This window comes from Solea senegalensis, linkage group LG11 (assembly GCF_019176455.1).
Source record: "Solea senegalensis isolate Sse05_10M linkage group LG11, IFAPA_SoseM_1, whole genome shotgun sequence".
NCBI lineage: Eukaryota > Metazoa > Chordata > Actinopteri > Pleuronectiformes > Soleidae > Solea > Solea senegalensis.
Genome location: NC_058031.1, coordinates 2,381,191 through 2,392,183, shown reverse-complemented (window position 1 = coordinate 2,392,183; position 10,993 = coordinate 2,381,191). Strand labels below are relative to the sequence as shown.

The following is a 10,993-nucleotide window of genomic DNA, read 5'->3' as shown; positions in this document are numbered from 1 at the left end:
CTGGTGTGTGGCTTTCAACTTAACATGTCATCAATAATCAGCACTTTGTTCTCACTAACCCTTTCACTCCAGGGGTCGAACTTGCGACCATTGCAACCATTGCGACCATGATGTCTTTCGCACACATGGTACTGGTCTTAACCACTGCGCCACTCCACCCCTCAAGGACTGAGTACCTTTTGTGAATGTGGTGTCACTTGTCTAGACTTATCCAGGAATCTTGGAGCTGCATGGTGCAGGAACAGCAGCAGCCACATTGTGTTTGGCCCACAGATAATCACGTTCGCAGACAGCAAAAATCACGATTCTGATTAAAATAGGAGTCCCAACTTCACGTCAAGGTCTCTTATTAGCAGAATAATCTGCTTCTGAAGGTTTTCATGGACAGTTCTTGGTGTTTGATTGTGGTTTGACGGTAGTAGATATTTGTGAATATTTAAAAAATTAAACACACTACAGCTTCAACAACTTTCACTTGCATGTTACATGAAGGTGTGTCTTTCCATGGAAACAGCTCTGTTGGCACAGCTGTGTGCTCTCACAGCAGGTCAGTAAACACAGCATCTGCACTTCTGAGTGGAGATTACTTGTGGCTTAGAAAAGAAATACATATCTTAAATCGTTAAATTAATCTATTAAAATCATTTTTACGTTATCTGACAGGAAAACAATATTTTTACTTGACTAAACGAGAAGCCATACAACATGAAAAGACATTCAAATACAACTTGTACAAATTAAAAAATGGATTACACACATGGTGGAAGCAATTCATGTTTTTAATGTTATCCATTAGAGTACAGAGAATATTATCATGGTATCAGGTTTTATCTTCTACTCAGTGAATACTGATTTGAAGCATATTTATTTAAAAACAAAGTCCTCTGTCAGATAAGCTGCAATTAGTCATTTTCCCCCAAATACTGTAGTTCATTGTCCATCAGTTGAATACGACACAAAGTGACATTTGCTTAGTGAGAAATGTGTAGACTTTATATACATATATATATATTTAAAAAATAATAATAAAAAAAAATCAATCTCAGTCAGAAATAATCATCAAGGCATTTTGAAGAGTCTGACAGTCTGCCAGCAGGAAACGCTCTTTCCTCTAAAACACGAGTGAGTGAACAGTTGGTACGGCCTCGCAAGACGCTACATTTTCTGGATCATGACCTGGAATTTACCTGCAGACAAACAAACAAACAAACAGAGAAATAAACATGTGTTAGTGCACAACACAGAGTCCGAGACAAGTGGCAACTGGTTGTGACGTCACCCATAAGAATCGAAACTGGCTTTGAATCCTCATGCAAACAGGCAATAAATAAATCATGTGAGAAGTAGACTCATTTTCCCATGTTCAAAATAGACTTCCTTTGCAACCAGCTGAGTTGCCCCCTGGTGGTTATTCAGTGTACTTTTACTTCTACAGTAGCATCCATGGAAGAACTCGAGCACTAAGGCCACGTTCTGTGGTCCAGCCTAAAATAATGACCAAGGTTTCATGAAGAAAGTGCAGAGAACTGTTTTTTGAAGTTGAAACCTGAAGGTCAACAAACAGAGACAAGAATAATGTTAAAAATGTAACTGAGCTGCTTTGATAAATGGTATTGTGCATGTGATAATGAGTGAACAACATTCCTGTCAGTGGTATTACTCTGCTCTTCTGATCAACAGCCCCATCTAGTGGCTGGAAAAGATAAACCAGTCCAGGCTGCTTCACATTCCGATAATACTCCTGCTGAAGTTTATCTATATTCTTCTATTTGCCTTTACTAGCGCAGTCTGTGGAGGTGGAATTATTTTGGATGTGAAGAGACACATCTTTTGTTAAGCCACCAAAAACATTAACCAGCATTGTATCTTCGATATGGATCATGTCACAACATATAATAATAATAATTATTATTATTATTATCATATTATCACGCATCACAATTAAAAGCACTCACATTAAGTTGATTGCGGTGAATTTTCCATTATCAGAACGGGGTTAAGTTATTAAAATGTCATGTTGGTGACTTGGAAATGCTGGATTTATTTTGAAGTGCCACAAGAGGGCGCCTGAACCTTTCCAGTGATTCCAGGACCTCATGATTAATAATGAAGTCTTGTTTTTCATTTTAGAATGTTCATGAAAAATACAGCAGCTCATCAAAATCACAAGCTTTTAGAAGATATATGGATAATGTTACAGAGTACAGAGATACAGCTAAAAACATCAACTGTGTAATATTGTCTTACACGCAGGCATGACGGACACCTCAGCAGTCACTATACTCTTCACTCCCAGGTTGGACAGAGCTCCTCTCACCAAACCACAGGTGAAGGCCAGATACTGCGAAAAACACAGTCAACCATGTATTTAGACAATATCCTAACAGCTGAGTATTTTGTATTGTTATAAAAGGCAACAATATTATTTCCCATTGGACTCTTGTTTGATAAAATGCTATTAAGCTCCTTTAAAACAGAGCTTTCCAGAACAAATCCCTAGAGTCTGAGTCTAGTGAAGAATACCTTTGGAGCTTGTTCCAGATACTGTTTACCAGCCGACAGCTGACTCAGCAATCGGAACTTGTTGTCCTGAAGAACGTAGATGCCCTGAAACACACAACACCAGCATGAGAGCAGCTGTCGACGTACGACTGGACAATGACAGCCAACTGTACGAATGACAGGAGTTCAGGGTTACCTGGTGATTTGTGCGAAGGTTGTCGATTTGCTTCTTGAACACACACGTCCAGAAGTCTTTACAGATGAACTTCATGATGTCCAGCTCGTCTTTGAACCGCACTGTGTCTTTTGTTAGTCTAAGGATGGGGGAAAAAGTGCTGCATAAATAAAAACCAGGAGCTAAACGTTACTTAAATCAAAGGATTATTGCCACAATGGAATCATAATTAACAGGAAGTTGTAGCCCAACATTGAATCGACATAATTACATAACATTTCAAATGTAATAAGTTTGGTGTTACGTCTGTTCCATGATTAGAAATTAAATCCAAGAACAAAGGGCTATGACACTACCATAATATTTTGAAATTTCATTTTTAAGAAATACAAAAGGATGAAATCTGTCAAAACCCATGGCAAATTAAACTATATCTTATTGCTTTTGATTTATTGACAGTACATTTACACTGGGCAGACTATTGGGTGGCATAATGGGATTTTTTTCTCTCAGAAATCAGCTTTATTCTTATGTATTACATTTTTCTGACAGATATTGAGATTTAATTTGAACGAATTTAAGAATGAACCATGAACCCAAACTGAAATGACTCAAACACACTTCATTCACATAAGAAGCAGGAGGCCATTTTATGTCCGGTCACAGTGAAGTGGACAGTCGGAACAAACATTAGCAGCAGTTAGCATCATAGCTACCTCTCTATTAGTCCTTGGCCGACTCTAAAGCCCATGATCTCCAGTTTGGTGATGTTCCTGGCATTCTCCTAAAGAAAGTAATGAATGAATGAATGAATGAATTGATGAATGACAGGCCAGTAAAACGTAAACACCTCCTGACTGACTGACTCTCACCGTGTCTCCGCTCTCTGCTGACTTTGTTATGTACTGTATTAGTTCGCTGTGTAAAAACTGGAAAGGAGCTTCGTCCGCCATATTCTTCTTCTTAATCTTCCTCTGAAGTTTGTCCTGTTTGTGCCTTTTGTTAATCCTGAGCTGACATCACTACATCACAGCACAGACCGACAAATAAACACAAACACAGGACAGGACAGGAGAGGACACTACCGGCGACGGGAGGGGCGACCATAGTTACTAATGACTCATTACCGCCATCACCTGGCAGGGAGGTGTATGTAACAGGATTGTTAGGATAAGATAACACATGGTTACATAGAACTGTTACAAATAAATCCATATCTGTATTTTTCCATAATATTATTTCACTACGTTCACAGCCAAATAAAGTAATAATATTTATTATTACTTTCGTCTATATTGAGATTTAACATTTACAAAAGTCCAATCATGACATCACCATGGAGTTAGTTAACCTTTATAAATGTTCATCAAAGTCTCATTGGAAGAGAACTGTGTCTCCCATGAAGCCAACCACACACAAACAAAATCTATGCTGAATTAAAAATTATATTAAGACATAAACTATTTCAGTTATGTGATTGGCTGGGCTATTTTTCCACTGAGAACCTTGGCAATAATAACAAGGTTTAGTGCATATTGTGTATTTTTAACACTAATTTAATACTGAAACTAACAATTAGATGCAGGACAACATGGAGAGTTGTTGTTCAACAAAAAAAGGGGTTGGTACACAGACAGATAATCAAGAACACCAAAGCCCAAAAACACCAGACAGGTCATTCACTAGGAATTAACACAATTTAGTGGTCAAACAGTTACTAAACACACACAGTAATTGAATGGTGAGAGTTGTGAGGTTGACTCGCTGAAGACAGGCTTTTATAACCTCCCAGCTCAGCCAGCCTGATTGCCCTCAGCTGTGCAACAACATCACAGGTGAACTCAATAGCTCCTGATTAGGAAGGAGACCTGTGACCTGGATTCTGAATCTGTCTCATAACAGCAGTATTAACACGATTCAAGACTGTTTCACTCAATTTAACAGATGAATATTCATCACTCCACCTCTGGTAGGCGCTACAGGACACTGTGTGACGTAAAAACATGTGCATGTGTTTGTATGTATGTAACATACATGCAACAGTGAGTGTTTAACATACTGTAAATAAATATACTACATTTAACCACCTCAAGCACACATTTTACTTTGTACTTTACATTATTTTGCTAATATGTTGCTGGTATACAGTATAATATTTATTTACTTATTTGTTTTCTCTGCTGATAATGCCCACACGGAGGTGTAATGACTAACACTGTTGCCTCACAACAAGAAGGTCACTAAAGCAACAAACTAAAATTGATTTCTACACCTTATCACCCATAAGTGTATTTTCTGTGTGGAGTTTGTTCTCTGTGTGTGTGTGTGTGTGTGTTGGGCCGCTCCAGCTCCCTTCAGATTAGGAATTATGTAAATTGGATCAATTAATTTCTTTATATTCTCTTTTCATTCCAAAACCAACCTTGCAAATTGTGGGTGAAACTTTTCCCCTTAGATGCAGATGCACCAAGAACCTATATTTAAATAATAACACAACTATTGTTCAATAACACATGTAGCATTTTAATAGAAAACACAATAAAAGCTTGATAATAATTACAAGTCCAAGACCATGTTGGTTTCCACAACCTGCTGTTGAGCGCCGGTCGCTGATGTCACGCTATCTACATCCCGCCAACACAACACCATTTTGGCAGGAAACCGCCCGTTCTACCAAATACAGTGAGGGAAAAGCAAAGGTACTGGATCCACAAAGATCCCGAGAGAGAGCAGAGGTGGATCACTGCCATAAAACGCGCTCAAATCCAACACTTACTAGCTTTAATGTCTCATTTATTTTACATGCTTTTATTATTTTATTATTTTATTTAACCATTCTCTGGAGTATGTTAAGTTTCCATGAAAATCCCCTCCAGAGCCGTAAAGAGCACAGTGAACTCTGACATCTTGAAAGAACCTTTTCCTGCCAACATGGCGGTGTAAACAAAGTGAATGTTGTGACGCCCAGAGCTGCAGCTTCTTTGAACAGATATAAAAGCAAACTGTCTCCATCAGCATGCCGATTGTGTATCTTCATGTTTTACAAATCATGCATTATACAGTCATTAATCATACATTGTTACTTTTGCAGGGTAGAACCAGAGGATGTCAAATTCAACCAGAGTTCGTGATGCATTTAAGGTGCACTGCATTCCTCTGTAGCATTCTAGAAGTTCCCGGCCTTGTTCTGGATCACCGAGTGGATCTTTCTGAGGTTCTGTCTCACTCTGACAAACTCCATCAGTTGAGCTTCCTCTTGTTCTTTTTCTCCGTGTTTCTTCTCCTTCTGAAAGAAGAACATGAAAAGCATTAGGTACTAAATATTCATAAAACCTTGAAATCATGTTTTCTTTCAGTGTCATGGATTAAAAGCATTAACTGCCTTTACATAAATAAACTGTCTCTAACCTCCAGTTGTTTCTGCTGACGTCTCAGCAGCACGTCCTCCAGAGGAGTCCTGCTCTGTCCCTCGTCCACCTGGTCACTCTGCACCCTCTTCCTCCTCTCCAGCACCTGCTGAAGTTCTGATCTGCTGCTCAGTGCCAGACCCCTGAGTCAACAGAGTATGAAACAGCTTCATTTGTCTTGGTGTATTTTTTGTTTTTAAATGTGATGATTCAGGTGGACATCAAAAATGAAACGTTGCAATATATTAAAGTATGTCTATGGTACATATTAATTACATGGCTATACCATGTCCATGCTGTTTTGATGGAGGATGGAAAGAAAACATGAACCATGTTCTATCATAGATTCAGTTTTTAAATGATGTCAGTGCTTGAAGTGGGTCAGTGCTGTTTTTTTCTTTTTGCTTAAATCTTACTATTTAAGTACCAGCAGTTTTAAAGTCTAGCGTTTGTTTCTATTGTCTGAGTTTTAATCGTTTATTGTTAAACAAGAGGCAGATGATTCGCTGTGGCGATCAGTGGTCAGCAGTTGGTGGCCCATGGGCCAAAACTGGCCCGCCAGCATTAGTACCCGGCCCGGCAGATGATTTACCAAATCTTTACCAAACCTGATCTTAAATTATTTGTTTATTGTCAGAAATAAAATCAAAATTTCATATTGAGTTTAGAGCTTTTATTTTATATTGTTTTATATAAAGTTATTGAAATAGATTCTGTTTCTAGAATTGACAGTTAACCTAAACTAAATAATAAAAATGAAAACACTGCTGTTGGGGGAATAAATGTCTATTTGCATTTGTTAGGCTCAAAGAAGAAGCAGCAGTTAATCTTAGAATTGAAATGACGCACAGTAAATGTTACTCTCACATGCACTTGGTTGGAAATATTGAATAATCTAAATATACAAGGTGGCAAAAATGTAGGTTTTAGTTATTTTAATATAGTCTGAATATTTAAGTAAAAAGAAGTTGTGGTATCTTATATTATTTTTTATAATTTAGTGTTTAATGACACACATACATGTGTCATATGGATAATGGGAGTACTGGCACTAGTTTTTTTTCTCCCCCACTTACTTCAAGCACTGAGTGATGTGATAATGTTTCTCTGGATTGGAGTCCGTAAACTTTGAGGTCAGATTAACCGAAGCAACACAAAAGATCCAGTGCTTTCACTGGGGCAAACCAGGTCCGTCTATCTATGAACATATCACTTTACTCTGCTTCAGGTTCCCATGCACTAAAGCACTGCGGCAGCATGGAGAGAGGGTGTATGATTGCATTTGTTTGTGAGACTGTCATGTATTCTTAATGAGAGCTATACTTGAGAAGCAAATGACACAGAGAGAGAGAATACTAGAGGTGCTTACAAAAATATTAACATGCTTCTTTTGTTTTCCTACAAAGATGTAAATCATGTTTGTAATAGAATCATATTTGAAAAGAGGGCGTGACTGTTCTGTACTTCTTGTGGGTCAGTAGCAGTTCCTTGTGCAGCTCATTGTGAGTTCTCAGAGACTTGACGGGGGTCGAATGACCTGAGCGGGCTTCAGCTTGGACTTCATTGCCTGATAAAGAAATCACATCAAATTACAAAAAGCAGCATTTGATCACATCCACATCCTGCTTCAAATCTGCTTTTTAAGTAAGAATCCACTCAAATCCCTTATCCACATTTGGACTTTCACTGAATTCAAGAGACGCAGCTCAGACTGAACAACAGGTGGTCTGCAGTGGACACAGACTCCCCGACACCGGACTGATGAAGACTGAACACTGTGATGTCATCAATACGGATTTCAGCTATAGTGTCAGAGTCAGAGGAAGCTGAGACACATCAGATAAGATAAGGGATTTGTTGGCCACAGACTAGAGCTCCATGAATCCAGGTATTTCACAGACCTAGAGCATTATCAGTCCACTTGTAGCGGGGAGAGAATGTTACTGATATAAACAAATTCTCACTCATTTTGTCCTGCTTTATCCTCCACATGAGGGTCCTGTGGGCGCTGGTGCCAATCCCAGCTGACACAGAGCAAAAGGCGTTGTACACCCTGGACAGGTCGCCAGTCCATCACAGGGCCACATAGAGACAAACAACCATCCACTCTCACACTCACACCTGCGGTCAATTTAGAGTGTCCAATGTGTCCTAATCCCCAAATCTGCATGTTTTTGGACTGTGGGAGGAAATCGGAGAACCTGGAGAAAACTCACACACACACACACACACACGTCCGCCCCGTGTGTGCGTGGGTTTTCTTTGGGTTCTCCATCTTCCCCCCACTTAAAACAAATTGAACAGTGATATTTCAAGGACCAGTGTGTAAGAATTAGTGACATCTAATGGCAGGACTGCAGATTGTGCCCATACTTAAGGTGACAAATACCAAGTCATTTTTTATTTAAAGCAGTTATACACTTATAAAAACATACTTATGATTTCTCTGAATCTAAATCCTGACAAACATGACACACTGCCTTTAATTAACTAAAGAGTCATGAGTAATGCTGAATGACTATGTAGGAAGGTAATGACTGACATTATAATCCCAGGACAATTGGGATTAGTCATCTCCTCCCACGTATTGAACTGACCTTTTCTGTGATTGTTGGTCTGTGTTGTGTTTATCATCCTGTACGACGGGGCCACCGGGACGTCCATGTGTGCGTGATTACCGTTGTTAGGAAGTGAACCATTGAGGGACATGATCGCCTAGAGCAGAGAGGGCAGGGTGGTCTGGAAGGAGGTGGAAAGACGGGGGCAGCAGAGTTGGCTCTTGGTGCATGAATAGTCTTGAGGGACCAGAGGACCTAACGTGGAGCCCCAGGTTCTCCGTCATACTGGGTCACTGCTGCTGCAGAGAGAGCGAAGGAAGAGTCGGTGTAACAACAAGAGAGATTGAAATCAGAGAGTGTGGACGGCGTTAGGTGGAGTAGAAAGCAGTGAGCAGGTGTGTAGGACATAACTCTCCACAGAACAGAAGCATTGATACTCAGTGATTAAAGAAAAGAGGAGGGAGAAAATACACAGTGTGAGACGAAAGAAACTGGAAACTGTGTAAACTGAAGAAAGGCTTGACCCACTCAAATGTAAATGAAACTCAAAGCTGATGAAAGTTGTATACACCCTCGACATACATCAGGGCAGGTAGATCATGTACAAATATGCTTCTTGTCACCTGCGTCTTGCATCAGGTACAAAACCAAAACTAAATCACACATACAGTAGAGTTTTTAATTTTCTGTGACATATTAGACCTTAAAAAAAATCAGCAGTTCATTGAAATAACAATGATTAATAACATAGCAAGGCTTTCTTGTATATCGTCTAAGACACAGCACTTTAAAAGGTGACAAAACGCAACTTGAACTTACTTAATTAAACAATAATGTGTAGAGTTCCACATGAAACTCACTCCGCGGGGCCGAGCTGCCTTTGGCCACAGGTCGCACTTTGAAGCCAACTAGTGGCATCTGCCCCACCGGTGCACAGTAATTACCCCTGTCATTTTACGCAGTAGGTGCCTTTTTAATTGTTTGCCCCTGCCATTCCAAATGTCTGTGTACGCCACTGACCCTAAACATGGCTGCCATCAGGAACATCATTTAGCCATTTAACAAAAAGTTAAACTATGCCAGCTTAAGTGTACGATAATCTAACGCTCCAGTGCAGAACCTCTATCGCCCCCCAGTGGACTTCTAAATAACTACCAAAATAGTTCAACTCTAACCCAGCCCCACTTTTTTCTCTCACAGAAACAGAGCGAGCAAAAGAGACTGCATCCAGGAAACTTTGAGCTGCCTGGTGAAGGAAACAGCAGCAGCAGTAGCAGCTGTGACTGAACATGCAGGCGTGTAGCAGGCAGCTATTCAGGGTGCGCTTGTTTTACTTTGTATCTTCAATCATGATGATAATAATAAGACGTCCAGGTTAATTTTTAAATGTTTAAAATCCTTTGCTTGAACTTGAGTAACTAACATTTTTCTATGGATTTTGGAGTGTCAGTGGTTTTCAAAGCAGCACCTAGGGGCTATAATCTGTTTTCACTTTAATCACTTTAAGTTTCTTTGTTTCTTGTTGTAAGAGAATTACATAACACAATGATAATGGTACAGAAATACTAAAATGCACACATGCCCCACAAACTGCATCTGTGTGTATTTCCTAAAGAGGTTGTACCTGTTACACCTCAGACCAACACAGCAGAATCTTAAGGAAAATGAGAGCAGGCTCGAGTCCTACCTGAGTCGTACTGGTCCTTCATGTTGTCAGAGAACTTTAGCCATCGTGTGGAGCTCACACACACACACACACACACACACACACTGATACTATGGAGAGTAGTGTTACCTGAGAGCTCTGGATGTCGCACTCACTCTCTGTCTCTCCTCTGGTCAGTCGTCGGACTGACACAGTTTGATAAGTAGGACAAAGCCCTGTTATATCACACTGGTCAGCACTGACCACTCCACTGCTGCCAGGATTAAAACAAAAACATCATATTATCAACAATAGGTTCTCCATGACAATCACATGAAGAGGTTGCTGACCTGCAAGGGCATGTACACACTAATATATGCTTACATTAATATTTATTAGGCATGGGACAATATGACAATATGAATATAACATTGTGATTCTGCAGCAATCTGCTTAAGACTCAACTAAGACACAGTTAAATCACTTAACTTTTGCATCAGATAGGGATTTTTAGTTAACAAATGACACAAAAAAAGATTTAAAAAAAGTTCACAAGGTCCTAGAATCAATATATACTTTCAAAATAAATCATTCTGACTGTATGTTGGTGAGCTGATAAAATGCAGGTATTTTAATGACAGATGCAGACCAAACTCAATAAGGAACTATTTTTCCCACGATACATTACAGTACAAAGTACTGGTAG

At 39.5% G+C, this 10,993-nt stretch overlaps 2 protein-coding genes across 6 annotated transcripts; both read right to left on the bottom strand.

Moving 5' to 3' along the window:
- Positions 1–761: 761 nt before the first annotated feature.
- LOC122777471 (trafficking protein particle complex subunit 6b) lies at positions 762–3,744 on the bottom strand. Its single transcript, XM_044038747.1, has 6 exons — positions 3,550–3,744; positions 3,394–3,461; positions 2,699–2,816; positions 2,524–2,607; positions 2,248–2,341; positions 762–1,187 (listed from the first exon to the last, which is right to left on the bottom strand). Exons 1-6 carry the CDS (start codon positions 3,628–3,630, stop codon positions 1,156–1,158), a joined length of 477 nt encoding a protein of 158 aa, XP_043894682.1. The 5' UTR covers positions 3,631–3,744; the 3' UTR covers positions 762–1,155.
- Positions 3,745–5,191: 1,447 nt separating this feature from the next.
- Positions 5,192–10,546, bottom strand: LOC122776776 (protein FAM107B-like). Of its 5 annotated transcripts, none has more exons than XM_044037479.1 (5): positions 10,330–10,546; positions 8,682–8,941; positions 7,549–7,651; positions 6,086–6,227; positions 5,192–5,963 (listed from the first exon to the last, which is right to left on the bottom strand). In XM_044037479.1, the coding sequence occupies exons 2-5, from the start codon at positions 8,791–8,793 to the stop codon at positions 5,844–5,846; spliced, it is 477 nt and encodes a 158-aa protein (XP_043893414.1). In that variant the 5' UTR covers positions 8,794–8,941; positions 10,330–10,546; the 3' UTR covers positions 5,192–5,843. The 5 variants fall into 5 exon arrangements, with proteins under 5 accessions (XP_043893414.1, XP_043893413.1, XP_043893417.1 ...); XM_044037478.1 differs by having other exon boundaries at positions 8,682–8,938; XM_044037482.1 differs by having other exon boundaries at positions 5,192–5,960; positions 8,682–8,938.
- Between the last annotated feature and the right edge of the window lie 447 nt (positions 10,547–10,993).